Below are 25,944 nucleotides of genomic sequence, written 5' to 3' on the forward strand. Positions count from 1 at the left end.
AAGGTTGTCATATGTCAAAATTATCTTATAGAGGTTAGAATCATAATATAACCCAACTTATTTATTCATTCATATGTAAACACTAGAAAAATCTGTTAATAAAAAATAAATTTATTTGAACTAGCTACATAATGGACGAAGAACTAGACAGTTCCGAACTGGGTACGTTACAATACTGGGAGGAAAGATACAAGAGTGAAATCAAGAATTTTTCCCAACACGGCGATACTGGTGAAATTTGGTTTGGTGAAGACATCGTAGACCGGATAATCAACTGGATCAATGCAAACATTCCTAAAACTCATAGTATCGTGGACGTGGGTTGTGGAAATGGCCACATTCTCACTGAACTGGCCCATCTAGGATACACTGAATTAACTGGCATAGATTATTCAGAGAAAGGGATTAGCTTAGCAACTGCCATAGCCAATAAGTTAGATTTGAGGGTAGAATATCGCGTTGAAGATGTTTTGCAAGGGTTGAATGGTGTATATGATGTTGTACATGATAAAGGCACTTATGATGCTATCAGTTTGAGTGTAGACTCTAAAGAGTCTTGCCAAAAATACCTCAGTAGCATAAAGAAGTCTTTGAAAGACTGTGGCCATTTTATAATTACCTCATGTAATTGGACTAGTGAAGAATTGGTAGAAAGGTTTAAGTGTTTTTTTAAATTGCAAGAAATAGTGCCAACACCTCAATTTAAATTTGGAGGTAAAGTTGGCAATGTTGTGTCTATCTGTGTTTTCCAACATAATAATTAAAATCTAAGTTGATTCCAATAAAATATACTTTTTATTTACTTTTAAATATTTTTCTTCTCATAAGGTTCAGGCAACTCCTCCATATCATCCCTAATTAAACTGGCACAAGGTCTTGGAAACCAGCCTCTTTGTCTCATTGCAGCTACTTGATCACTTGAAAGTCCATCCTGGAATTTTTCTCCAAATAACCAATGCCTAAGTACATAATAAATCACCATGAATTATATTAGTCAGTTAAAAGGGTCAAGACATACTTTCTCCATCTTGTGACAAGCACCTTATCACCAATTTCTAGTTTCAGTCTTGGTTCATCAGTACAAGGAAAGTTACCACAAACTTTAAGTCCATAGACAATAGGAAACCAATATCCAGATGCTGGTTGAATAATTTCATACAGTCTGGATTTCTGTCTTTTCATTTCTTTTTGTTTTAATTGTTCCACCTAGATTTGTTTTATAATTTGTATTGCAGTGTACTTAAATAGGAAAAAACATACAGTTATAGTGTATTGATTACAGCCTTCTTTAACTGGCCAATCAGTTCCATTTCCTACAGGTTGACCACTTAGTGTAAGGACTTGTTTTAAATTTTCCCACTTTCCTAAATCATAGGGATAGACAAACTTTTCCTCATTTTTTAGTTCAAGTCGACGGTGATGAGCTTTTTCTAGTATCCAGTCTTCAATGCCAGTTCTATTTCTTAAAATACTGCGCATCTAAGACAATTATATTGCTACTTTTCAGATTATACAGTATTTAAAGATTTCACCTGCACTACAAACAGCATTCCAACAGCAATAATCACACCAATAGCAAAACCCAATGAGAGCACTGTTACAACCATCCCCCAAACCCCTAAATGCACTATAGGTACATTAGAAACTTTATAAAATAAATAGTGATTCCTATATAAAGCCCTAGAATAACAGGAAGTTGTATTTTTTCTGTCAGGGTGTTCTAAAAGTTTTTTTACCTGTAAAGGGAACACCCTAACACAATACTGGCATGAGTACAGCCCACAGTGGCAAATAATAAGAAATAAGTAAAATGTGCCTGGTTGCTCCAACCTACACAATTGTTAATCCAAGGGCAGTGATGGTCCATTTTTGGAACACAACGTCCACCTGAACTCATAATATTAGTTTGATTAATTACAGTTGTTAAAACTAACATTTCCTGCAGTGGTGAGATCTGGGAGCTTTGTACCCTTTACAAACTCCACAATACTGTAAGTACTGGCAATCATTTGTGTCTTTCTAAAATCATCAGTTAACATAAAAGTTGCAAAACTCTAAAGGTCTAGACTCTTACAGGTTTCCAACCTAATGGTAAATATCCAGGTCCGTGAAACATGGCAGATAACAAATGAAATAAAGTTAATCCTGAGAGGCTCATGAAACATAAAGTGTTTAGAAAACCACCTAAACTGCTTGCAGGCCACCACATTCCACTACAATGTATGGTAGCACCAGTGACTAACTTTACTATCCCTGAAACAATATTGTTCCAGAACAGTTGCGTAGCGTTTAATATAAAATTACCTATTGCCGTAAGGGGGCCCCAATGGCACAACCTTTTGAATGGTCCAAAACACATGATTTTTTGGCTTAGTCACTGTGCCCCTACAAAAAACTATAATTAGGTGTGGTTTTTGTAGTATTTAAAGTGGGACATTGCTAAAAGATGAAAATGGAAATCATGCGTTTCTAATATTAATAGAATACTAGTAAATAAACTTTTAAAAGCAAAAAAACATTAATAATAATAATTACTGTTGTTTTTTAGGGCTGTCACTGTCAGTGCTTCCGGTCAGTTGAGGTTATGTTCATATATAAACAAGTCTTCTTCACCTAACATATTTCGAAATACGAAAGCCAAACCGTAGCTTTTGGGCTTTCTTTTAAATAGTGCAATATTTTATTTGTTACTCCTGTGGCAGAAAGAACAGTCGTACCAATAGGACTAATTAATGATTTAAAACAAAATCAAAATAGTTTTATTAATCAAAATCACACACTTATTCAGAATACAAAATATTCGTTTTTATAGAACTTTGAGTTTAGTTAGTAACGTAGTGTTTTTCTGTAAACTTAAATCTATCAGGCATGACGTACTCGTAAGGATTTTCTCCTCCTTCTATTATCCAGACCGACCCAGTTGAAGCCAATTCAATGACTTGCACAGCACCCTGAGCGCATTGTTCGGCACTGAAAAGTGTTTGTAAAAGACTAACCGAAAGACAATTATTCTCAGTTACTGACCTTTGTTCTGGTGTGTGTACTTCGTTAACCCTTTGCTGCTCGTAAGGTGGTCCTAAATTCTTCCCTGGCATACCGGCTAAAAGGTTTGTCTGTGTGGCACCCGGACAAATAGCCACAACTTTCACCTTAAATCATGTATTTTAAATGTATAGAAGAGTGAAAATAATTATAGTACTACCATGGTTCGATCATAATGGGGTTGAGTGCCCCAGGCAACGGTGAGGCCGTGGACGGCAAATTTTGTCGAAGAATAGACCGGAATGCAACCCATCGCTTTTACTCCAGCTATGGAGCTTACGTTCAAAATAACCGCCTGATTGCCAGATCGATGGGTTTGAAGGTACTTTTCAAATCCCAGCAGTATTCCATTTATTGTACCTTTCTGGGACATAGTTAAGTTTCAGTGAATTTTGAATTTTTCTAGTCTACTCACCAAATTAATATCAATTTCGTTATTCCATTGACTATCATCTAGAATGCCTGCGTTATTAACGAGAATATCTACAGCTTTAAACGTTTCAACAGTTTTGGTGAATGCGCCTAAATAAGTTGCAATTGAAAGTAAAATATTTGTTTAATAAAACAATATGAAAGAACCTTCAAAACTAGCCAAACTTCGTACATCAGTCAATATGAATACGGCCTTACTTTTCCCGAATTGTTCTTCAATTTCTTTGATAGCTTTCGACCCATTTTGTTCACTCACATCAGCTAAGGCTACACCCTTAAACAACCCACCACACTAACTAATTTTTTAACAATTATTGTAACAAACCTTGACTCCATTCTTCAGTAATTCCTTAGCTATGGCCAGGCCAATTCCTGCCGCACCTCCTGTTATTAAGGCCACTTTGTTCCTGACTGGAAACGATGCCATTTTCCAGTTAAACCAGCCAAAAACACTAATTGAGCAACCTTGAGTGGTTTTTATTATCGATATCAATTTAGAAAATCAAACTATATCGTCTTAGCTGCATTAAGTGAATATGATAAGGCAGTGCGATAAGTGTTTTGCTGTCATCAGCAAATTGGATAATTTAAAAGGGGGGATATTAGACACACTGGACCGCAATGCATGAATGAAATACATTAATTCTTCAGGAACAATTCAGCTCTGTAAGTGAATCAGTAATTATTAATTGTCTCAATAATTTAAAATATGTTTTATTATTAATTCATTCAAATATATGAGTATTTTATATAAATAAATTATAATGGTAAATGCTTTTAATATTGCGGAAAAATAAACGGTTTGGATGGTTTTGGCATTTCTACGTAAACAATTTAAATTTCGTCCATTAGAAATGATGTGTTTTATACAATTTTTTGAATTTTTCATTTGTTACAGCCGTTAAGTTTTATTATCCATTACTTAAATTTGCTTACAATAAGGATATTAGGAAATATAGGCATTAACCGGTCACGTGACCATATCCTAAAGTTTCAGGATTTTTCATTTTTTGAAGTGCTTATTTCTCTTAATTTAAGGTCTTTTAGTTATAATGTATGTATTATTGCAGTATGTATTGCAAAAATTAGTGATATATTTGTATCCTGTTCAATATGTAGATGTCATAATTTGGTCTTTTGAGCCAAACAAGGTTGCCACATTTTGGCTTTCTAACTTTGACATGTTTCGCTCAACCGTAAAGCCAATCAGGCTAAATGTTTTTTCAACGTGTCAACTTAGCTTCAATACAATAATAAACAAAACCGTTTTGTTTACCCAATTGTCGATAAATCAAATCGCAATATTGTAAGAAAACACACAGAAAGCGTTACGGAAGGCTTGTATCAATCCATTAGCTATCCGAGACTGGGGAAAGTAAACAAAATTAAAGGATATTGAAAATAGCTATTCAAGTGATACCACACCGTTTTAATACACTTCAATAATACGAAATTATCATTCGCGGTCTCTCAGTGTGAAAATAACCGGTGTGGAGTGAAAACATGACCGACACGGACCAGCAGAAGGCTGAAAACGCTCTGAGAAAACAATGTTTTGAGGTGGTCGAGCAAGTTTTGGGGGGCTGCCCTCAGGATTTTGACGGGTACTTCTGTTGGCCCAGCATCGGTCCCGGAACGTTCAGTCAAAATTGTAGCAATAATTTTGTAAAATCTGAAACGAAGGCAAGTTTTTTTTTGTGTTTTTTATAATGTCATTTAAATAGAAAAAATATTAAATACAAGATAATTTAATAATTTCATAAAAAAATTAGAAAAAGTGTTGTGGGTTTATTAACAATTTTCCAAGATAGAAATTTTGTTTCAATGTTCTATATGGAACGAATATGACAGTAGGTCACATGACCGCTCTGTCAGAAAATCTTTGTGCGCCAACTGTCAAATTTTATTCAGCTGAAGCGTGGCTTTATGGCTGAATTACACCAAGACACATTTAAAGTTCGTGCAAATTAAATTCGTTGTGTTTTTTTATGAGTATACCATATTAATTATTTAATGCAAAATTAGTGTATTCCTGTACTCTGTTGCAATGACATTTTGACACAACAAAATTAAAATGAGAAATCTTCAACTAATTAACTTAAATCAAGATGGCTAGGCAACTTTGAGGTACGTTCCGAATTTGACAGCGACTCATAGTGGCTATTTTGGCAAATGGCAAATCAATTGTCAGTTGCTAGAACATTTTGTATTGAATGCAAATTGACTTTTTAAAAAAAAAAAAAATTCTGGGTTTTAATTGACTAAAATAGAAGTTTCATGTTTTGTAATAGCAATTTTATAATTGACAGTTGATGACGAGAAATCAGTCAAACTGCTGGCAAAGTGGTCACATGACAACCAACGCCAACTGTCAAAAAAATTTAGCTTTAACTTGGACATTTTTTTTAAACCAACACACAAAGTATACAGAGTGTGGTAAAAAACAATATTGCAGTACATGCAAAGATTTTGAAATCTAAAATTCTCATTAATAAAATTGTTTTTAAGATTTGTAGAACTGAATGAATTTCAATAGTCTGAAGATGATTTCTCAATTACACATGACAAACACACCTAAACAGCACTTGTATCAAAAATTGATTAAAAACGTGTGTAATTTTACGCTAAACATGTAGGAAAACAATTCCCGTCTTTACGCGTGTATAATTTTTTGTGATTACTTTGATTAAACCGTCCACTTTACTAAAGTATACCGTGTGTACAGGGTGTCCCATTTAAAAATACTCGTTCTAGTGCTCGCGAGTGTATTGGTGTAGATTGGGTCACCCTCTATATTATGCACTTAAGTATCCACTTCGCTTTAACATCAGTATTTGACGTATAGAATTCAAAGAGGGTTGTTTTGTTTTTAGTATAAGTAATTGCTTTTTACTTGTTGCGGTAAGTATATAAAAAGATAAGGGTTCGATTTCTATAATATGCTTTGCATTTGTAAAATTCCGGAAATGGAATGAGTAAGCATTTATTTTCGTCAGTGATTTTGTTAATTTACACAAAGAGATCAACAACAAATTTGGGAGACCCTTGCACGCAAAGTTCACTCGAACAGTTTTGTAAATAACTAAAAATTGTTGCTAAATATTCCTAAATTAATTTTTCACTAAAATTACAGTAACAACAGTATAATAATCCGAAAAACTCCAATTTGTGTTACTATATTGTTTTCTGTCATTAATTAACCATTTACATGTGTATGGCAACAAGGGTATCTCCTCTAATCAACGACAGAAATAAATAACGCTTACACGTCTTGTTTTTTTATTTTTTCAAACAAACAGTTAAGTAATCTAATAATCGAGTGGTAAAAGCTAGAAAAGTACACCACAACGACCTTTATTGATTGGTAATTACACGCTTTTTACACAAAAAAAATCCAGGTTAAGTAAATTAGATATTGATGCATTTATAGGGTGGAGTGGCAACCAGACAATGCACCATCAACGGTACTTGGTTCACCAATGGACATCCACACGCTTGGACCAATTTCAGTCAATGCGGTGACAAATTACATTATTACACCAATTTGCTTGAACTGGAGGAAGGCCCCAAACTCTACTATCAACTTAAAGATTACCTGAACGCCATCACTTTGCTTGGTTACAGCCTCTCCATTATTTCCTTAGTGGCTGCCATAGCAATTTTTATTGGTTTGAAGTAAGGCAGGATTTTTTTCAATCCAGTTAAGTTAACAAGGCGATTTTTAGGAGGTTGCACTGTGAGCGCAACAAATTGCACGTAAACCTATTTCTCTCTTACTTGATCAAGGGTGTGATATACGTGGCAAAAATCAAGTTTTTCTCAGACGAGTTTTTTAACGGTTACGTTAGCTACAACGAATACGGAACTCTACAAATTAGTTATGTAAGTAATTTTCACTAAAATCTATTTGGTCAGTCACCTACGAGGCAAAAATACGTAATTTTTTCATAGATACAGCTCCAGGGAAAACCTATAAATATGTTCAGTGTGACGCAATCGTGACATGTTAAATTGTGAATTAACGTATTTTTGACTAATCAGTGGTGTAAACGAAATGCAATTTTACGTTTCTGGATCAATGCCAAAAAAAATTGCATTTAAATTTACTTTTTGTTCGCCAGTAAAATTACTTAAATCATTCTAATTACTTTGAAATCCTTGTAAATTGTTCTATACAGGCTGTAAATAGAATTTTCCGTCGTCCGTGTATTAACAGCCTTTTTTAATGGACGATAACGAATGTAAAATCGTTTATTAATGAATCCCATTAATGCATGATTTTTCAGTTTCACTTTAATCAAAGATTTTATCATAGGCAACCAAATATACGCTTAGTATTGTCCATTCTTGTGCTAATCATATACGAGTGTCATGTGACAATTCTTAGTGTAGCGAGGAATACAAATCAAAATGGCGTCATGTTAATTATTTGATTTTGTAGACTTGGCTCTGTAAACTGTTCCTAACACTGAACTGGTATTTTGTGCTTGCCAACTTCACTTTCCTACTGATGGAGGGTTTGTACTTGAGAAATCTCATTTTTTTGAATTTATTTTCTGAAAGCCACGGAACCGGTATTTACTGTATTGTTGGATGGGGTAATGGCGCTAAAATTTTATTAAAGCATTTAAAAAAATAATACCAATTTTTTCCAGTTACTCCAATGTTCTTCATTACCGTTTGGGTTATTTTGAAGATATTGCTGGACGACAATTATTGCTGGAATAAAATCGAAGAAATCCCCCTTAACTACCTTATTGATGTGCCTATCATTATTACAGTTTTAGTGAGTATGTTTTATAACCTAGTAACGCATTTGACCAAATATTTCTTTGTAGGCTAACTTCGTACTATTTGTTATCATAATGAGAGTTTTGATAATGAAGATCCATTTCACATCCACCTTCCTCAGAAACAAGAGAACTAAATACAGGTAATTTGATACTTTATTATACCACTCATTTAAGTATAATACTTGACTTTCTGCGTATAGGCAACTAATCAGATCCACTCTTATTCTGATACCCCTCTATGGCATTCCTTATGTACTTAGTACAATATTACGATTCTTATACGCAACATTATTCCCAGATAAACACATGCTAGATGTTGTTTACATATTTTTTGACCAAATAACAAGCTCCTTCCAGGTTAGTCCTCTTACTCTGTAGTTTGACAATTATCACGTGACACTCTATTATGTACAATTAGTGCAGTCACGTGATAACTGTCAGAGAATAACCGAGCTCAGTTTATATTTAGTTAATTATTGCTACCAACTGGATTTTATAGGGTTTATTTGCCGCTCTGGTCTATTGCCTCCTGAATAGTGACGTCAGATATGAACTCGTCCGCAGATACACCACCATGATTGATCAAACGAACAAAGACTTTCGAAGAAGCAGGACAATTTCCAGCAACACGCAACAGTTTTCGTTGCAAAATACCGATGACGGTCTGGAAAATTTGAAATTGTATGGTATTCTCGAGGACGATATGAAAATCAAAGCTAACGAACATACTCGACTGTCAATTTTCTAAAGCCATTTTATAAATGGCGCTCGTAGTACATTCCTTTTGTTGTCATGTTGCTGTGTTATATTTATTTATTGCAAAGCCGCTATGCATGTTTAGCTGCAATGACTGTCTTTAATTATATTCGTATTTGTAGATTTTATATATTAACATATTAGTGTCAGTAATAATTATGATTATGCTTTAAATGTTTCTTTTTTTTATCAGGAAACTTTTAATGAATTTTTGTGTGCTGCCGAATACTTTTAAATTTCAGGATAAAAGTTTGAAGCATTTTTTATAGTGATTCACTAGATTGATTATTAAATAATTATAAAAACTTGCAGTATTTTTGTAAAGGAAATCATGTGACTATAGTGCACTCATTGAATGTGATTATCACGTGACAATATGTTCTTTGTCTTTTTCACTGAACCCAAATTTAAGACAGATGCAAATTGACAGTGACAACTCACTAATCAAAATAAGTTTGTTTTGTTATTGTTTACATTTTCCTTAATGACTATAGCATTGTTAAGATCCTTGTTTGATCCAGTCATCCTATTGTCCTGTTATTAGCCAAATCCTAAGTGTTCTGTAGCCCTTTGTTTGGTTTTACTAGTATAAACCATGGAGAAGGAAGACTTTTTAATTCAGATTCGTGACAAATTGCGCAAAGATGGGATTAAACTTTGGTTGCCCCCTTATTACTCGCAAACCACCGGCATCGCCGAGCTTGAAATTATCGTAAGATCTCTTGTACCACTGTTTGTAATATACGCAGCATGCAACTCTTTCAGAATTTAAGTAAAACAGTCAGTGAAGCTCTTAATATATCTCAGGCAATTTGTCTAGAGATTGTCAAAGAACTTCAAACTAACTCTGTAGAGAATTTAAAACAGAAAACCCGTTTTGAAGAGTCGGGTTTGGCCACTCTAAAAATTAAGATTGTAAACCAAGGGAAAGCCCCTAAAATTCTCACTAAAGAAGTAATGCTCACTCTGCGTGGTTCTGACCTCAAAGATATTATCTGCCAAGACATCTCTGTGCCATCCGAAAAGTAACACAAACATAGTACCATAAACTGTAGCTTCTAATGTATGATTTGTAGATTGAAACTAATTTCTGCTGGGAGGGTTTTGAAAAATGATACTTCTCTGGCAAACCAAGGAGTGAAAAATGCTCAGCAAATATTAGCTATTGTCTTGGCTGAAAGCCCTGATGAAGCACAGCATCAGGAAAACAAAATTAAAGAGTTGGAGACTGTAAAAACTGACTCTAAGTTATTAGCCTCTGATGATGCTTATTTAACGGTTTGGGTTTTATTTTTTTAAATTAAATTTAAGTGAACTTATTTGGTGGGTTGTAGTTAGAAGACCAACATGGTAACGCACTGAAAATACCTCAAGAAGAACGTTCTGCCCTTATAGTGGCTTTAACATTACATGAAAAGGGAAGGGCGGCATTAAAACGCGAAGATTACTCCACTGCTTTGGTTTTCCTGCTTGAAGCAGACCAAGAATTCAGGTCTATTTTTTTACTGTTTTAATTGAGTTTTGTAACTTTTTGTGCTCTTGTAAACAGTTCCTGCAGCTCAACTCTTTTACAATCAGTCGATAATTATGCCCTGCTGGATTTGGACATTGCCTGGTGTTATTTGTGTCTTCAAAGTTTCACGCATCTGCCCGAGGCTCAAAAACGTTTAGAACAGTGCGCACAAAAATTCGCCCAAACTTACGGAGCCAACCTTGAAAGGCTGATGAACATTAAAGGGTCTACAGGTAAGTTCCCTCAGATAAAGAAAGGTTTAGTGCTATTAAAGCGCCTAAATAGGTAATGAGGGTTGCCTCCTAGTCAGGCTTCATTTACTACAAGCTGTAGTGTTGTACCATCAAAATCGACGGGCAGAATCGCTCGCTTTGATGCAACAAGTTGAACAAGAACTGAGAAATTTAAAAGTGGATGAGCAAAGTGTGTTTGCTTTACAAGAACTTGGTAAGTTTAGATTAAAAATAAAGTTTATATTCCATTTGGAAGTTTGTGTTTGAAATTTGAATGCTATCGTCTGTTCAGTGACTGTTGCATCACAATCACCAGCAAAAAACGTATCTTGGTGATTAAATGTGATTGTCAAAATGATTATAGTTTTAGGTTATAACTTAAGGGCCTCAACACGCCTTGTTTTTGACCGGATATTTGTCAATATTCTGGAATGAATTGCAGCTAATTGAATAAACATTTCTACAAATTTCAAAAACTGACTGATTCATGGAACATTGCTGTAGTTTATGTGTAAAGTAAGATTGCATTTAGGGTTTTAGAAAGAAAATTTCGATTAAATTGGCATAATAATTTGAAGATAAAAGTAGTAATATCTATCTAAATATATTCATTAATTGATCCCTGATTCCTTCCAGATTTCCCTTGCAAAACGTTCTTAAAACCTATATTACCTATATGTCCTTCTTTCTTTAACTTTGCATGGTCTTTGTCGGTCGAAGCACCCCTGGAGCGATATGCAAAGACAGTTTTGATACATAGGAGACATAGTAGAAATTATTTTTCAGTTTTCAGTAGCATTTAGAGGCCTATAAAGCCTTCAAAATGGTCCTAGAGGCCTCTGGCAATTTAAAACAGTTATGAGAAAGTTTAAGACACTTGTGGAGGGATCTAGCACTTTTTAGAAGGTTCTCAGTAGCATTTAGAAGTCTCTGACACTTTCAGAGTGGTTCTAAAGGCATCTAACAATTATTTAAAACAATTCTATTGACGATTGACAATTATTTAAAACAATTGAGATAAGGGATGCAACCATTCATAAAAATCAGTAAGATTTAATCCAAAAATAAACAAAAGGGTCAATTGTTGTCAGTCTATGCTAATTATGCCACATTTGCGCAAAATTCTACACTGTGGCTAGTTTGTGATTGGTCAAGAAAGCAGCTTGCTGTATTTTCTTGACTAATCAATGCTATGGACTGCATACAAATTTCCTTGAACATTGAAAAATCATCAGGATATTCGAGTGCGGAAGCCAGAGTAGGACTGAGAGCCTCCGGAGGTGAGGTAAACGCCGCCGCCAATTATATCAACGAAATCCGTCAACAAAGACTGGAAAGCCGAAAAAAAGATTTGGCTCAAGAATTACTAGAAAAGTGAGATTTGTATAGTTATATCACATTGTCCGCGAATCTTTTTTGTATTGAACTTTTAGAGAAAAACGTAAACTGGGCAAATGCGCTGACGGTAAACAATGGGTCGACCCGAATTTCGTAAAAATACTCGTGGGCATGGGTTATAATAAGGAAACGGCCAGGGTAGCATTGAAAATGTGTAATAATGTTATCGCAGACAGTATCCAGTATATTCAGGACAACCCTTGTCCTGGACCTAGCCAGTCTAAAAGTATGGAATTTTTATCGTTGGTGGAAGACTTGGTTCCTCAGGTAACAGTTTACCCGAGCAAAATTGTTGGAATGTAACCCCTTGTTTATAGTTGGTTGAAGTTGGTTTTGATCCTCGAATGTGCAAAGCGTCTTTAATAAAACACGCTGGGGATATTGTTAAAGCCACTGAAGAGCTTTTGGCCAATAATGGAGTGGTTTTAGGCGACTTGACTCAATATGACAGTGAGTTCAGTACTTTTTAATAACCTATAAAACTTATATAAAAATTTTAGTTAGTCAAGAAAGCGTAGAAAAAATTAGGGCCCAAATGCAGAGGAATGAAGAAGAAGAGGACAGAAAGATGGAAGCATTTGAACGATTGAAAGATGACATATCCATAGTGGATGACGATCATCTGGACATCACTTTAGTGCAAGAAGAAATGTTTTTGATTCAGTATTTGTCTTTATTGGGAAAAAAGTGACGGCGTGTCTATATTAAACCTTTTTTTGTGTTGTGATACTATATTTATCTTCTAGTTTCGAGTTTAATTTTATTTTCTAATGTAAACGTTATAAACCATCATAATTTAATAAAAAGTTAAGCATCAAACTGGTTAATAACGTAAAGAAAATCAATTCCAGTGTCATATACTCGTTGCAGAATTTCTTTTAAAATCGCCATGACATCTTCGCGTGCTTCAAGTGGTAGTTGCTCTAAAGACTTGCGCAATTCATCCTTATCCAATTGGATTCCTTCCACGGAACTTTTAATCGTCAAAGCTGCGTAGAAAAAGTGATTTAGAATTAATATTTCAGTTACAATACAAGCAATAGCACCAATTTCGTCCAACACAGGTTCGGTAGATAGCAACTCTAAAGGTAAGTTATCCAATAACTTCTCCAACATTTTTGGAATTAAATAGTTTGGATCAGTGCATAGAACTTCACTTAAAGTCTCATCCAGAATATCTTTAACGCAAACCATTACGTTTTCATCACTAACCTATAAAAAAAACTGTTGTTAAGTGTGAAACGATGGTTGTGATGCATGGTACCTGGGGTTCCTGTAAACACATCAATTTGCTGGCTGTCTCCTCCACACTACTTAGTTGTTCTTCACTCAAATCCTTCACAGGAAGATTGTCGATGATTTCATTGACCATACCGTGAATGCTGACGCACTTTATGATCCGTTTTAAAATTGAATCCACCATGTCTTCAGTGGATTTTCTCATTAAATCAGCGTTTACGTTTTTCAGGAGCTCTTCAACTAGATTACGAACTAAATCTTCACTTTCACTGAAGTAACTGAAATTCCATATAACAGTGTGTTGAACACAAAAGCATTTATATGCAATCATACTATTGGTCAACTTCGTCTTCTTGTTGCTCTAGCTGTTCACCTTCCGATATTTCATCATCATAATCATCCTCTTCATCTTCCGATTTACTGACGTAGTCATCGTAGTCAATCCACTTTTGTTCTCGCTCTTCTATTTTGCGTTTATCCTTCTTTTCGTGGCTTTTACGCCTGGCACTGTAGTTCCGCACTTCTTGTGCCATTCCTTTAGTCTTTAAAATCGTTATTTCCTCCTTTAACTCCAGCAATTTGGTGTTTTGCTCCTCTATAATGTTTTGCAATTTTTGCAAGTCTATAGATTCATCAGAAATTAGTTGCTATCAACCTCATGCAAAACAGTGAAGCAAACCTTTAGTAAACTCTTTGTGAATCACTTCCATTTGCTCTACCTTCTCTATTCTCTTATCCTGAGTTTCAACGAACTTGACAAGGTCCTTTTTCTCCTTTCGAATAACGGCCAGCAGTTCCAAACGTCGAGTGTTTTCTTTAATTTCCTTGGCCAGTTCGTGCTGACTTGTTACGATTTTTCTCTTTAGATTTACTCTATTGAAAGTCAGGTTTTGGTTTAAAACATAAAACAAACCTGCCAGCGTTCTAAGGCGTCTATATAAATCCCTCTCACATCGGCCATTTTAATCCTCATCTCATACACAAGCTTCTTGAGGACGACTTCCTCCAGTTCGTTGACCACATTTTTCTGGAAGGAACGTTGCAAAACCGCCATTTCCAGCTCGTTTATGTCCACTTCTTTGCCGAATTTAATTTTCAACAGTCGCTTTATGTCGCGTGTTAAACAGTGGGACTTTCGTTGCATGTAGACTATGTCTTTACGCATACGCATCAGATGCTTCAAGTAAGTACTGAAAGAAACGTTTTAAATTGGATTTTTGAGCAGTTAAGAAAACCCTGTATACTCATGTTTTCCTTGTTCGTTCAAAGAGTCTCCATGCAGCAGCTTTACTCTTTTATACAAATCGCTCAATTTGGTCTTGGAAAAAACTAAAAAATCGGAAATGTCAATGTCCTGATTACGAAGATTTCCGTAAACTTGATCCAGATTGAGAACCACTGTGCACCTGACGTGGTTCAATTTGTCTTGCTTATCTCTCTGTGAAACCACCAAATTATTGCACGGTTCCTTGTATAAGCGGCAAATATTTTACCCTAAAGTTCTCCAACTCATTCAAAGCTAATCCGTAGGACCGCTTCAAAATTTCCAGCTTTCTCAAGGCGAGTCCCATATCTTTTTTAGTCTGCTCCAGCACCCGCTGTTCTTCTTTCTCACTCTGCTCCACTTCGTGTCTATACCGGATAAAAGAGAGTTTTAAACTTGTTTGAAATTACAGTCTGGACTACCTTTTCGATCTTAAGTCGATAGTAAAGTTGAACAAAGCCGGTTCGCAACCTTTAGGGCAAACGTTCAAGTCCTGCTTGATGAATCCAAAATCCCTGGAATCGATGCTGCCCTCGCCATCATCGTAGTCGTCAGAGTCTTCGGAACTTGATGATGAAGATGAAGAACTTTCGTCTAAAATTCCACATCTTATAGAGATACACGTTTGACTTTTTGATGATTGAAATTTTCGTACCATCAGTTTTAACCTTGGGTGGTTTAAATTTCTTCTTGAACACCTTCTTCAAAAAATCGTAGAATTTGTTGTTTTCTACTGCTGATTTGAATTTGTCCTGTATTTTACTTTCCTCTACTTTAAGATTTTCTAATTTGGTTTCTTGGTTTTCTCTGTCCATTTTTAGGGAATCCAAGTAATCCTTTAAACGATTGACGCTAATTAGGATTTTTATCAGTTAATAATAACATTACCTCCATATCATGGACGTCCTTCAATTTAGCGTTAACATTATTAGACAACTTGTCTTCTTCCTCTTCACAACTTTTCAAAATTCTTAGCTCCTCATTAAGACAAACAACAAAGATATCGATGAAATATCCTTTAATCAACACAGGCAGACGCTCTTTCCTAGCTTCATAGATGCCATCGTTAAAGTCGTCAATCATACTTTGCATCTCTGTAATTTCCTGTTTTTGATTGCATAACAACCTATCAAACGTTTTTAAAAATAAAATTGATTTTAAAGAGGCCATATAAGTACTTTACTTGGTAAGTCTGGTGGCTTTCAAACACGCCTCAAAAGGAGTGTCCCGGTTTTCTGGATAGTCCAGCAGTTCTTCAAAAGTCATTTCCGCCATGCCCAACACCCTTTCATTCCGAATGGCGCTTTGAAAACTCCCATTCAAAAAGTTTGGATAGGTGTTGGACATTATTATTTGCCTTTGTAAAGTGTCTCCTGTTGGTTCTTCCACGAAAGTTGATTTGTAACTCGTATCGTCCAAGTCGCCTTCCGATTCGGGCAAAACCACTTTCACCTGCAGCTTTTCTTCCGGAAATTCTCCTGGATCGTATTCAGGTACCGGAGGCCCGTTTTTTCTATTTAAGGTTTAGTTTTGATAACTGATAGTGAAGTTGAGAAAAAATCTTACCTAAGTTCTTCCGGTAGTTCCTCGTTGATAAGTTGTATGATACGCTGTTTTTCGCGCAGCTTATCAATTAACTCGTACTTCGACTCGCGCAAATTCATAACAGTTTCAGTGAAATTGTGTCTCAAATTGTACTGCCTGGCTCTAGTTTCCAGCAGTTTTTTGTAGTGTTTCACTGTGGTTTCTCTTTCCTCCGGGGACACTTTGTAGTCTTTGTGTTCTTTTAGCTTATAGTCGCCGAAGGAAATTTTAGCTTCTGCCAGAAATTTTTCGTCGTCGGGGTGGTTTTTTCCCGGAATGGGTTTTTTGGCGAGAAATTCTTCCCACTAGAGAAAAAACGATACGTTAATTGTAAAATACCTCATTTTCTTGCGGTGCTTTAACCACACCCTTTTTTTTTCACGGACTTGTAGCCACTCCTATCAATCAATTTTGTAAACAACAAAACATAACCTCAATAATCGTTTTAGTAAGATGACAAGTCGATTTCAGTTAAATTTTCTTGGTTTTTCTTAAAATTTACGTGAAATCCTAGTGGAAAGTTAAAAACGCGATAAGGTTATGGCTTCCGGTCTTTTTGGTTGGGATTTACTGTATGGCAGCGTCCAAAAGGACATTAAAAACAACCAAGACATTTTGGTCTGCTTGACCCATTTGGTTTTGGTTTCTAATGGGTTCAAGTGTATTGGATTGGGTAAGTACAACCTTTACAACTATTGATACTATCTATATTGGCATTATTTGACACCTAAAGTTGGACTTTACCCTTTGTAATAAACAGGGGAAAGCAAAAACATTGATGGGTCAGAGTCAAAAAGCGAAAGCCTGCCCAAAGGTTGGAACGAAGAGTACGCTATTCGTTACGTGTACCAGGGCCGGCTGTATAACTTAAAGGCTACAAATCTTGACGATGGCATCATCATCAATTTGGTTAGAGTTGATGAGCGCACAGTTGGTTTAATTCAACTCAATGTGCGTCAAGTAGTCGAAAAAAGCGGCACTTTGGATGAGATGATTCCTGATAACAAAGCCATAGTTGAACAAATCAAGAAAGAGTTGATTGACAAAGTGGTAATTTCCACTAAGAGCAAAAGTGCTTCAAGCCAAACTGAACCCACAACATCTGACACTCCTAGGACTTCTGTTCCACCCCCATTTAGAGACCCTCAATTTGTGGATCCTCAACCTTTAAGGTCGCCCTTGGTGAGGTGTTCACTGTTAAAAATTGAATAGAACATGAAAAATTGTTGCTTTAGGCTGATCCTTATGACTATGGCAGATCTGATCTAAACCCCTTTGGGGTTGACCCTTTAAGGATTGCCCCCAGACATGGGCCTGGGTCAGGTGGTGGAATGTTGTTCCAGCCTCCCAGAGGATCTTTTCCAGGTATATGAGTGATTTTCTAGCTATTGTATGGGTTATTTTAAAGGTTTGGTTTCATTTAATAAGGGCCTGGTAATTTGGGAATTCCGCCCAATTCATTGCCGCCAGGGGCACGTTTCGACCCGTTTAGGCCACCTGAGAGCTTACCTAACCCGCGTGGACCTCGCCGTCCCGATAACGACGAGTTTCCACCTCCCGGTTACGACGACATGTTTATGTAGACGTATTTTAAGTTTAAAATATTAATTTTGGTTCAGCAAGGTACCTCTCTGGCTCTGTTTTCCCACTTGACCCGTCTTTCCCTGTATTTTTTCAGCAAACGAGTGAGTTTCGGTCCTAGGCGGTATTCAATATCTTGAGGTGTTAAACTGAGCAGGAAAAACTCAAGAGGCGATTGAGACTTTTCGATTTTCATGACGGTTGCTTTTTGAGCTGCCTGAGCCCGTTCTGGAGGCCTATAATCAGTCAAAACAATATTAATATTTTTTTAAAACGCTTATTGGTCACCATATTGAAGTTGTAGTGAACTTACTTTATTACTTTCCTTACTCTTTGGGTTTGAATGCTATGAGGTGTAAATAATTGTGTGTTAAATTTCGAATTAAGATTTCAAGTGTTTTGCAAACAGTTAATATTATTGTGAGGTAGTGCAAAAGTCATTAATCATAATGTGGTGTATTACCTTCCTTTGCCTTCTTCCTCTTTCATTTTCTGAGCAATTATATCAAACATTTCAAAGAATATGTCGGGCATTTTGCGTTGTCTAACGGTCAAAATATCACAATCGGGCTTGTTAATCCCTTTCAGTCTGATTGGGTGCCGGTCGCAAGGGTTAGTAAAGTAACTAAGAAAATTCAGTATAGAGTTTTAAAATGTATAAAGTAGGTTCAAACTTACTCCAATAATTTGTTGACCAGAATTCTGGATTTTTCAACGTCGAACGCTAGTTTCCTTCTAACAATTTCCACTTTCCCGGCAAAAATTTGGTTTACGTACTCTGCCACCCTTTCGTCGGGCTCCAGAATTTGCCGAGGAATCACCTGCATTTCTACAATTACTCCAAAAGTTGTTGTGATATTTATATACCAACCTGACTCTCTAGGAGTTTGGAGTTTCTTATCAACAGTTTTTTGTATCTGTCTTTTAAGGTTTTCAACACCTCCCGGATCTTGTTTTTATGCTCGTTGGCCAATTTTTGAACGCGGTCGTCTTCAGCTTTGATTTTGACTTCTTCTAGACTCAATTTCTGGTAGGTTTCTGTGTCTGTATTATATAATTAATACTTTAGCAGAATAGAGAAAGGGGGGGCAAACCTTGAGTAGGGGTGCAAATATGATCATCTCGGTAAGAACGAGGGTGGGACTGTGGATGGGTGTAGTCCTTGGGGTTGAATTTGTACGCGAAAATGTTGCCGTCATAGCCGCAACTGAACAGATACTTTTCGTCGTGGCTGAAGCTTAGTTTTGGTACGAAACCGTTTTGGTTGTCATGCATAGCAATCTAATTTTATTAAACATTTACTGTGACTCTCTCTGTAAACACGTTTGTTATTCTAGTTACCTTAAAATAATCACTGAGATCAGTATAATCAGTTGGATTGACTTTATTGACTCGAATTGAACCATCTTCCATGGCAAACACTAAATACGCTTGGTTGGACCTGAAGTAAAGTTAGAGTTGGCTTTTGCGCGTTAACGCTGCTATACTTACGTGTAAACAAAAGTGCTGACTTCAGTGTTTTCGGCCCCGTCTAGGAGTTTGAAACTAACTGGAGCTGGGTCCTTTTGGTCAATACGATATTCGTAAATGTATCCAGCGTCGTATCTTTAGAAAGTGGTAGTAAAAAGCAAAATTTGTGAATTTTTAGTCTTACCCAGCCATGCTTAGCCAAATAGTGTCCTTTGGAGTGTACTTAAGCCAAATAATCCTATTGGGAACGTCAGGGAAGTACAAAGGTTCGAGTTCCTCCTCACTTTCCGAATCAGCTACCAAATCACATTAATAACCTGTGTGTTATACGAATATACCAGTCACCTAAGAAAGCCTCTTCATCGATTTCCAGGCCGGGATTTTCCTTCTTGACTTTTTCCATTTCTTCCATTTTTTTCGCTCGCTTTTTAGCTTTCTTCTCCTCAATTTCCTTCAGTTTGATATCCCTTTTAATCTGTGACTTGTACGAAGTGAAGATATTACACTGCGGATCTAGTTGGAGCTTGAAAGACACCCCAGTGTACGGTTGTTCTTGCGCAGGTAACTGGATTTGCATCATTTGACCATGAAGACAGCCCAACAATACCACATTCTCCTTTAAAATTTAATTTAAATAAAAAATGGAGAAGTTTTAAATGATTTATTACTATAGTAGGGTGCCAAGTAATGTAGGTAACCATGTCGCTGGTGGGGTAAAATCCAATGGGGACTAGAAAATTAGAGTGAGAATCCGGGTTGATGCGAAATAAAAAAATGTTGGAGTCTTCTCCAGCGGTTATAAGCAGACTCCCTTGAGGATTAATGGACATCGTCACCAAAGGTTTATTGTGTGGTTTAACCACCTGGAATCAACTTTCTTTACCAACATTTTTTTGGTTGTTTAAGGGTCAAACCTGAGAAAGGGTCAGATTGATAAGGCCTTCTTCAGAGGGTAAAGAATCAGGAATGTGAAGGCAGCAGACTCGAACTTGACCATCTCCAAATCCACCGATCAGTATTTCTCCAGTTGCCACTACCTATAATTATTATTCAATTTTGATTGGTCATGATTAGTTATGCTACATACCTTAATGGGCAACCATATCAAGCAAGTACCAGATGCTGGAAAAGTGTAAGACAAGACTATGGATTTGGCAGTATAATTGTATAGGAAAAAGCTTCCTAATTCCCCTAGAGTGGCTACGTAAGGCCCCCAAGGACAGGCAGCTAGTCCTTTAATTTTACCACCGTGACATCGATAGAGCCGCTCTGCTGGTTTGGGTTCCTCTTCTGTATTAAGGTCTATAAGCCAAATACCTCCATTTCCATCCTAATTGATGGTTTAATTTTCAGTTCTAGTTTTGTAAGTATAGTTTTACTTACCTGAGCGTACCACCAGGTGTCCCCACTATCTCCAGGTTTGCGTTTTTCAATCGACATTAACTTGACTCCTTCGGTGTAAAAATCATAGGTCGGATCCACCAAAATCACCCTGTCATCATCGGGTGGGTCAGCCTGATCGATTTTATCGAACCACCATACTTTCACGTGACCATCCATGGACACCTAATGAAATTAATGAAATGAATGAAATTAAAGTGGTAATATAATGTTACAGTCCAGAGTTCTCCTTCAACATAAAAGAATTGCACTATAGGAGCGTCGTGACACTTTTTCCTTAAAGACCTAAACACTTCGAAGGTGATTAAACCATCGTCCCATACCAAAATGTTGCCCCATTCACACCCAGAAACCACCTACAACAATCACAGAAAATGTAACAACAACTTAAAATTGATTCAAAAGTGACCTTAGCGTCGGGCATTGGTAACACCCCGATAATGTCCGAGTATTCGGTTTTTCCGAATCGCCCCAATTCTCCCTGAAGCTTCAAACCCGTGAAGGTTGAAGCCATTTTCCAGAACTTAATGTGAGCCAATCCTAATTCACAACTTAAGATCTGATTTTAAGTTTCAAGACTTTTGATTCTTACCACACGTAGTCAGTTGACCAGCCACGTAAGGTGAAAACTTTACTCTATACACGTCATTTACATAGGACTTGGTTCTTAAAAGAATAGTGTGGTGCTGCCAGTCCCATATCGTGATCAGAAAGTCAGGTTTACCACTCTGAGATACCAGGAGATCTCCATCAGGACTGCAAACATTCAATTACAATCTGGACAATAGTTTGGGGGAGAAGTAAAAATCAACTTAAAATCCATGTTGGCGTATGTCTTGGATGCTCCACCTTTCAGGACACATACAATATCCATTTCAGGCCAAGTATACATAACGATAATGGGCACATTGCCGCATTCGGCAACCGCAAAATATGGATACTCAGGATTACCATTTTTCTGCAGTTGATCCAATTTTATATGGGTGATGGGGAAGTTGGGCAATAACTTACTCGTATGTGCCCAATACCTCCTCCCAAAGCACTTCTCCTGAACGTAATTTGTCGGGTTGAAACGTCGAAAAAGTTGATGAAATTACCAGTAGAAAATACTAAAGTACCTTCGTCTAGTACCGTTAAATTGAAGTATTTCAAACAATCGTAACCGTACGAAAAGCTGAAAAGTTGTCTATAAAACACTTGTAAAATGAATGTATAAAAATAAGCGATACTCGAATTCAAGTAAGTCTAAATTCAGAGAACTGGCTTCGCTTAGTTTAGGGCCGGAAATGAACTTATCCGGATCGTACACGCTTCCGGTTTCGCTCTCTTCTTCCTCCAGGTAGCTGGAAGAGCTGCCATAGTCCTGTCGATTTAGGTGAGATTAATTTTAATCCTCGTGAATTTCTTTTAAACTTTACTCCAGTTTCGGTATCTCTAGGCAAATGTTCTGATTCTCCTTCAGTGTCTGACATAATCGACAATGTCAGGGTTATGTGATGGTTTTTAGAAGGTAATGAAGTCAGGTGTTTCAAGCTATTAATTCAATATTGTTTGATCAATATAAAAATGCGTGGTAATAACTAAACAACGATTTTGTTGCAAGTTGCAATGCTATAGGTCAAAGTAGTGCAAGTTGTATCTATTTTGAACCAAAAATGCACATAATGACACACTCACTACTTGCCTTGGTTTAAACTATAGCACGATATGTTTATAGTGACGTCAAAAGTGCGATTAATACTTATTAAACAACTTTTTGTTTACATTAGTTAGGCAACCATACATACTGGATACTTGTGGGAACTGTGGGAGGAATGCTATGTGTAACAGAATAATTAAAAAAATACAGTAGAAGGTTTTAGATTATACATCATATGGTATTAGAGCATCAGTCTGACAATAAAACTTTATTAATTCCGAAAAATTATTTAATCAAACTCATCCAATTTACACTCTGATTTATATCTCTGATATCGGGCGATCACAGCTTCGATCAGGTCTTCTTTGTACTTGTATGCGGTTTTATCTACTATTGATTTTTGTGTAACGCAATCGTCTCCCCCGAATTCGCACACCCTGTAGTGGTGCATAAATGCATCTTCTGGATTAACGTGCATACTGGCTGGAATATAAAAAACGTGAATCATTAGCGTACAAAACTAAGAGTCATCAATACCAAATAGATTCCTATTAAAAAATTCCCAAATAAAATGGTTGCCAACCATTTCAATCAGGGTTGGACGCACAATCATTTTGGACCGTTGTTTATGTGGATGCAGGTCGGTTTTTCGGATCGTTTTCCTTAAAACTATTAAATTTTTCGCTATGGGGTCATCAAACGTGTCAACTTCCGAATCATCAGGCCATTGCCGATAGAAGAAGGCGTTTTTGAAGGAGAACGATGCTTTGTTTTTGATTCCATTTTGTTTATCCAAAAATCTAAAAGAGCATCAACTGAAAATTGATACACACACTTGACATTCCGAAAACGTCACTTAATAGATACTTGATGTTGTTTTTGTTCTACTTGATTCTCAATTACAGACTGATAACGAACTATAAAAACTGCACATCAACTTAATAAGTGATGGAAAACTTACTGAAACAGCTCAATATAAGTGCGGTGTTGACTTGGTATTATGTACTCGTCAAAATCAACAAAAATCGTATGAGAAAAGCGATGCATCGTTCTATAGAGGCAATCGTTGAGGGAGGCAAAAATTCCTTCAGTGCGAATTTCCTTTTGGGACACTATCGGAAGTTGCCAGTCGTATATCGTCACTAGTCCTTCTTGTTGGTATTTGCTCAGTAAACAACCAACTTGAGGACCAACTGTGTGATTGTAGAGGAAAAATTGGTTTACACCCATAATTCGGTGGAGTTCTATAAACTCCAGGAGTTCCACTACTTTATTGTAGTCGTAGTGTAGGGGTTTGATGCATACCGCCATTTGGTCCACTTGGTATTGTTCTTTGTGTGGGTCCCATTTCTCTCTTTCTTTATAATTAACTATAATTTGCATCACATTTTCTGGTCGTTGCTCCTGGTTTACTAATACGCTGACAGCCTGAGGTGTGGGAGCAGTCTCATCTAAAGGACAGGTAATATAAAAAGGGCTATAAAGCATTTGCCAGTGTTCTTGTATTATCTACAACATAACAGAAAGTAAGTTTGAGTATCAAACAGTTTTGCAAGCGTACAGTCATGTGAGCTGCCACTAGCCACGTTTCTACGCTGTTTATTTCATCAGAGCTGTAGTAAAACCTGCACCAAACTTGCAACGTTTTCGGTTTTCTAGTTTTGGTGACCGCAACTATTCGCACCACCCTCTTTTGACGTACATCCAAAAACGCGGAGAACACCAAAAATTTATAACTGCAAATTCCAAAGTTAAATGGTTCATTTGGTTTGTACTTACTTACTCCATTGAACCACTAACATTTTGCCATTGTCCATCCGACGGTTTGGTTAGCAAACGCACATAGTCTTCAGTTCTGTTATGAGTCGAGTAGATTTGGTGTTGGTCGTCAAATTTGTGTTTCAGTAAGACCAAAAAGATTTGAAGTGTTAAAACTACCAACCCCAAACGAACACAAGTGTAAAACTTAAAGTGAATAAATAATCGTCGACACCACATTGCTCTGCCTGGAAGTTGGCAATAACTGAATCATCCTCTGTTAAGTTTGATGTTATCGACTCATATTCAGGAAACGAGATTATGATTAATCAAAAGAGATAAAAAGTGTTTTTTATATTAAGGGAATTTTTATGAAACTCAACACTTTTCTCTAATAAAAGTATCAAGGTGACGTTCTTGATGTCACTAACTAGAATGTTCAATCAATATGTACATACAAGGATTTCTTCAGGTTTTGCATGTTATCTAAAAACCCAAAAACAATAGAAAGGTTTACCAAACAGATTAAACTGATGTACATTTCAGATTCAACACATTAAATGCCTTTCAATTTTTTCCCCTTTTCAATTGGTGTAACTTAAAACGAGAAAACAAAGTATTATCTTGATATAAGGTGTATCCCACAACTGTTCCATTAATCTCTGCTTATCGGTTTATTTACGATGTGTTTGTTGTTTAATTACCTAATCGAAATACCTGTACCATTATTTCACTTTATAGGTATGAACTAAATTTTATTTTGGTTTCTTGACATTTGGTGGATGTTATTTTAGTACAAACCACTTTGGTGTAATCAAATACTTCAATCCAGCAAAATGCGGATTTTATGGATGATTGTGTTCAAAGTATGTAATAACAAAATGCATCTTAATATTTCTCCCATTGTTTTTTTCCAATGGTTTTTCTTTAAACAAACTGTCCAGAAGAACTCCGTGCATAGGAGATTAATATGGGAAAAGGTAGGGCTATTTATTTGCCCCTGTGTGATTCATTTAATGGAAAAACGATTATTAAAAAGTTGCAGAGCACATTTTCAGCTATCACCTTGTATTTTTGACTATTTAAACGCAATATTAAAAACTTTACTTTCCCGCTTATATTGACAAACAACAGCAAAACTGGTCATCCTGGAGTGTTGCAATCATAATTGTAGATTTTTATTAATTTTTAAATACTACTAAACAGTTTTAATTATTTATACACTTTGAAAATCACATACATATGTAATTGTCAGACATTTATTGGTAAGTAGTATTGAGAAAATCGTTAAAATAAACCGAAAATAGAAATAATTATGAATGCAACACTTTACTTGACAAATGTTATATCTCCTACTTGTAAAGCAGATACTGACGGTTTTTTGTCTATTTTTTGCGTTTTTTTATAAAAAATATGATACCTGAACTATTTAAAAAAAGTATAACAAAGAAAAAAAAGTTCTTTATTGTAATTTCCCATTTTTTTGTACCAAACAACAGACAGTTTCCTGGAATCATGAAGGTATAAAATGTACTAAAATGTAAATGATTAATGGATCATGTCAACGTTTGAAAAAGTAAACTTTTGCTCCTACAACGGCCTACAAAAATTATGTTTTGTAATTTTACTAACAAAACCAACAGTTTTTCTGATAAACTACTTTATACAAGTATTATTCGGAATTAGAATGTGCTTTAGTGTAATCTTTCTTAAGTGAAGACCTAAATACGTCAAAAATCGTGTTACAATCGACCACATCAGTCACAGTCTAAGCCTCCCACCTGACCAATAACAATAACAATCTTATCAGTGCAGATGTACTTTCTTCCTGTATTTTTTTG

The 25,944-nt window shown here is 36.1% G+C and overlaps 8 protein-coding genes across 11 annotated transcripts; 4 read left to right on the forward strand and 4 right to left on the reverse strand.

Moving 5' to 3' along the window:
* The first annotated feature begins 74 nt into the window (after positions 1–74).
* Positions 75–803, forward strand: LOC145730309 (EEF1A lysine methyltransferase 2). The gene has a single exon (XM_081981476.1). It carries the CDS (start codon positions 132–134, stop codon positions 762–764), a length of 633 nt encoding a protein of 210 aa, XP_081837602.1. The 5' UTR covers positions 75–131; the 3' UTR covers positions 765–803.
* Positions 777–2,587, reverse strand: LOC145730299 (palmitoyltransferase ZDHHC6). Of its 2 annotated transcripts, XM_081981461.1 has the most exons (9): positions 2,536–2,587; positions 2,305–2,385; positions 2,075–2,253; positions 1,935–2,019; positions 1,737–1,887; positions 1,533–1,680; positions 1,261–1,479; positions 1,019–1,206; positions 777–959 (listed from the first exon to the last, which is right to left on the reverse strand). In XM_081981461.1, the coding sequence occupies exons 2-9, from the start codon at positions 2,357–2,359 to the stop codon at positions 806–808; spliced, it is 1,179 nt and encodes a 392-aa protein (XP_081837587.1). In that variant the 5' UTR covers positions 2,360–2,385; positions 2,536–2,587; the 3' UTR covers positions 777–805. The 2 variants fall into 2 exon arrangements, with proteins under 2 accessions (XP_081837587.1, XP_081837586.1); XM_081981460.1 differs by lacking the exon at positions 2,536–2,587 and having other exon boundaries at positions 2,305–2,529.
* A 156-nt stretch (positions 2,588–2,743) lies between these two features.
* Positions 2,744–4,011, reverse strand: LOC145730305 (15-hydroxyprostaglandin dehydrogenase [NAD(+)]-like). Its single transcript, XM_081981473.1, has 6 exons — positions 3,800–4,011; positions 3,622–3,748; positions 3,458–3,564; positions 3,203–3,406; positions 3,025–3,149; positions 2,744–2,970 (listed from the first exon to the last, which is right to left on the reverse strand). The coding sequence occupies exons 1-6, from the start codon at positions 3,899–3,901 to the stop codon at positions 2,823–2,825; spliced, it is 813 nt and encodes a 270-aa protein (XP_081837599.1). The 5' UTR covers positions 3,902–4,011; the 3' UTR covers positions 2,744–2,822.
* Positions 4,012–4,702: 691 nt separating this feature from the next.
* LOC145730297 (parathyroid hormone/parathyroid hormone-related peptide receptor-like) lies at positions 4,703–9,328 on the forward strand. Its single transcript, XM_081981457.1, has 8 exons — positions 4,703–5,157; positions 6,905–7,149; positions 7,200–7,356; positions 7,916–8,072; positions 8,130–8,260; positions 8,313–8,407; positions 8,468–8,624; positions 8,767–9,328. Exons 1-8 carry the CDS (start codon positions 4,978–4,980, stop codon positions 9,013–9,015), a joined length of 1,371 nt encoding a protein of 456 aa, XP_081837583.1. The 5' UTR covers positions 4,703–4,977; the 3' UTR covers positions 9,016–9,328.
* Positions 9,329–9,486: 158 nt separating this feature from the next.
* On the forward strand, positions 9,487–12,986 carry LOC145730294 (NEDD8 ultimate buster 1-like). The gene is made up of 10 exons (XM_081981451.1): positions 9,487–9,735; positions 9,789–10,048; positions 10,100–10,301; positions 10,358–10,515; positions 10,573–10,769; positions 10,822–10,983; positions 12,005–12,143; positions 12,203–12,434; positions 12,485–12,617; positions 12,668–12,986. The coding sequence occupies exons 1-10, from the start codon at positions 9,619–9,621 to the stop codon at positions 12,856–12,858; spliced, it is 1,791 nt and encodes a 596-aa protein (XP_081837577.1). The 5' UTR covers positions 9,487–9,618; the 3' UTR covers positions 12,859–12,986.
* LOC145730285 (cilia- and flagella-associated protein 44) lies at positions 12,902–22,373 on the reverse strand. The gene is made up of 33 exons (XM_081981417.1): positions 22,125–22,373; positions 21,936–22,069; positions 21,718–21,880; positions 21,519–21,664; positions 21,299–21,462; positions 21,116–21,246; positions 20,922–21,062; positions 20,689–20,871; positions 20,393–20,635; positions 20,220–20,342; positions 19,974–20,168; positions 19,651–19,921; positions 19,490–19,601; positions 19,327–19,440; positions 19,177–19,276; positions 18,930–19,116; positions 18,707–18,879; positions 18,514–18,656; positions 18,299–18,460; positions 17,882–18,071; positions 16,237–16,559; positions 15,854–16,183; positions 15,559–15,796; positions 15,326–15,506; positions 15,093–15,264; positions 14,900–15,038; positions 14,651–14,844; positions 14,320–14,596; positions 14,086–14,266; positions 13,740–14,028; positions 13,432–13,684; positions 13,214–13,379; positions 12,902–13,156 (listed from the first exon to the last, which is right to left on the reverse strand). The coding sequence occupies exons 1-33, from the start codon at positions 22,176–22,178 to the stop codon at positions 12,975–12,977; spliced, it is 6,054 nt and encodes a 2,017-aa protein (XP_081837543.1). The 5' UTR covers positions 22,179–22,373; the 3' UTR covers positions 12,902–12,974.
* On the forward strand, positions 16,668–17,880 carry PI31 (Proteasome inhibitor 31 kDa). The gene is made up of 4 exons (XM_081981472.1): positions 16,668–16,927; positions 17,015–17,436; positions 17,490–17,619; positions 17,683–17,880. Exons 1-4 carry the CDS (start codon positions 16,795–16,797, stop codon positions 17,835–17,837), a joined length of 840 nt encoding a protein of 279 aa, XP_081837598.1. The 5' UTR covers positions 16,668–16,794; the 3' UTR covers positions 17,838–17,880.
* Positions 22,374–22,612: 239 nt separating the features above from the next.
* LOC145730296 (uncharacterized) lies at positions 22,613–24,536 on the reverse strand. 3 transcript variants are annotated; one of them, XM_081981454.1, is made up of 5 exons: positions 24,129–24,536; positions 23,907–24,081; positions 23,307–23,854; positions 22,883–23,145; positions 22,613–22,828 (listed from the first exon to the last, which is right to left on the reverse strand). In XM_081981454.1, the coding sequence occupies exons 1-5, from the start codon at positions 24,341–24,343 to the stop codon at positions 22,635–22,637; spliced, it is 1,395 nt and encodes a 464-aa protein (XP_081837580.1). In that variant the 5' UTR covers positions 24,344–24,536; the 3' UTR covers positions 22,613–22,634. The 3 variants fall into 3 exon arrangements, with proteins under 3 accessions (XP_081837580.1, XP_081837582.1, XP_081837581.1); XM_081981456.1 differs by having other exon boundaries at positions 24,146–24,311; XM_081981455.1 differs by having other exon boundaries at positions 24,125–24,311.
* Between the last annotated feature and the right edge of the window lie 1,408 nt (positions 24,537–25,944).

This window comes from Ips typographus, linkage group LG6 (genome assembly GCF_016097725.1).
Source record: "Ips typographus isolate SLU linkage group LG6, UJ_Ityp_2.0, whole genome shotgun sequence".
Lineage (NCBI taxonomy): Eukaryota > Metazoa > Arthropoda > Insecta > Coleoptera > Curculionidae > Ips > Ips typographus.

Bases quoted from the DNA above. Each gene is read 5' to 3' on its own strand.
- LOC145730305 (XM_081981473.1), bottom strand. From the start codon at position 3,901: ATGGCATCGTTTCCAGTCAGGAACAAAGTGGCCTTAATAACAGGAGGT. The intron at 3,150-3,202 runs GTAGTACTATAA...ACATGATTTAAG, and splicing joins CCCATTATGATCGAACCATG to GTGAAAGTTGTGGCTATTTG. The intron at 2,971-3,024 runs GTCAGTAACTGA...AACACTTTTCAG, and splicing joins GTACACACACCAGAACAAAG to TGCCGAACAATGCGCTCAGG.
- LOC145730285 (XM_081981417.1), bottom strand. From the start codon at position 22,178: ATGTCAGACACTGAAGGAGAATCAGAACATTTGCCTAGAGATACCGAA. The intron at 21,463-21,518 runs GTTGATTTTTAC...GAATGTTTGCAG, and splicing joins TACGCCAACATGGATTTTAA to TCCTGATGGAGATCTCCTGG. The intron at 19,117-19,176 runs GTAACTAGAATA...TAATAAAATTAG, and splicing joins ATCTCAGTGATTATTTTAAG to ATTGCTATGCATGACAACCA.
- LOC145730297 (XM_081981457.1), top strand. From the start codon at position 4,978: ATGACCGACACGGACCAGCAGAAGGCTGAAAACGCTCTGAGAAAACAA. The intron at 7,150-7,199 runs GTAAGGCAGGAT...GGCGATTTTTAG, and splicing joins GCAATTTTTATTGGTTTGAA to GAGGTTGCACTGTGAGCGCA. The intron at 8,073-8,129 runs GTAATGGCGCTA...AATTTTTTCCAG, and splicing joins TTACTGTATTGTTGGATGGG to TTACTCCAATGTTCTTCATT.
- LOC145730309 (XM_081981476.1), top strand. From the start codon at position 132: ATGGACGAAGAACTAGACAGTTCCGAACTGGGTACGTTACAATACTGG.
- LOC145730299 (XM_081981461.1), bottom strand. From the start codon at position 2,359: ATGTGTTTTGGACCATTCAAAAGGTTGTGCCATTGGGGCCCCCTTACG. The intron at 2,020-2,074 runs GTAAGAGTCTAG...TGATGATTTTAG, and splicing joins TACCATTAGGTTGGAAACCT to AAAGACACAAATGATTGCCA. The intron at 1,207-1,260 runs GTATGTTTTTTC...AAACAAATCTAG, and splicing joins GTAATCAATACACTATAACT to GTGGAACAATTAAAACAAAA.
- LOC145730294 (XM_081981451.1), top strand. From the start codon at position 9,619: ATGGAGAAGGAAGACTTTTTAATTCAGATTCGTGACAAATTGCGCAAA. The intron at 10,984-12,004 runs GTAAGTTTAGAT...AAAAATCATCAG, and splicing joins GTTTGCTTTACAAGAACTTG to GATATTCGAGTGCGGAAGCC. The intron at 12,618-12,667 runs GTGAGTTCAGTA...TAAAAATTTTAG, and splicing joins CGACTTGACTCAATATGACA to TTAGTCAAGAAAGCGTAGAA.
- LOC145730296 (XM_081981454.1), bottom strand. From the start codon at position 24,343: ATGTGGTGTCGACGATTATTTATTCACTTTAAGTTTTACACTTGTGTT. The intron at 23,855-23,906 runs GTACGCTTGCAA...GTTATGTTGTAG, and splicing joins TAGTGGCAGCTCACATGACT to ATAATACAAGAACACTGGCA. The intron at 23,146-23,306 runs GTAAGTTTTCCA...ATGCTCTTTTAG, and splicing joins ACTTATATTGAGCTGTTTCA to ATTTTTGGATAAACAAAATG.
- PI31 (XM_081981472.1), top strand. From the start codon at position 16,795: ATGGCTTCCGGTCTTTTTGGTTGGGATTTACTGTATGGCAGCGTCCAA. The intron at 16,928-17,014 runs GTAAGTACAACC...TGTAATAAACAG, and splicing joins GTTCAAGTGTATTGGATTGG to GGGAAAGCAAAAACATTGAT. The intron at 17,437-17,489 runs GTGAGGTGTTCA...TTGTTGCTTTAG, and splicing joins AACCTTTAAGGTCGCCCTTG to GCTGATCCTTATGACTATGG.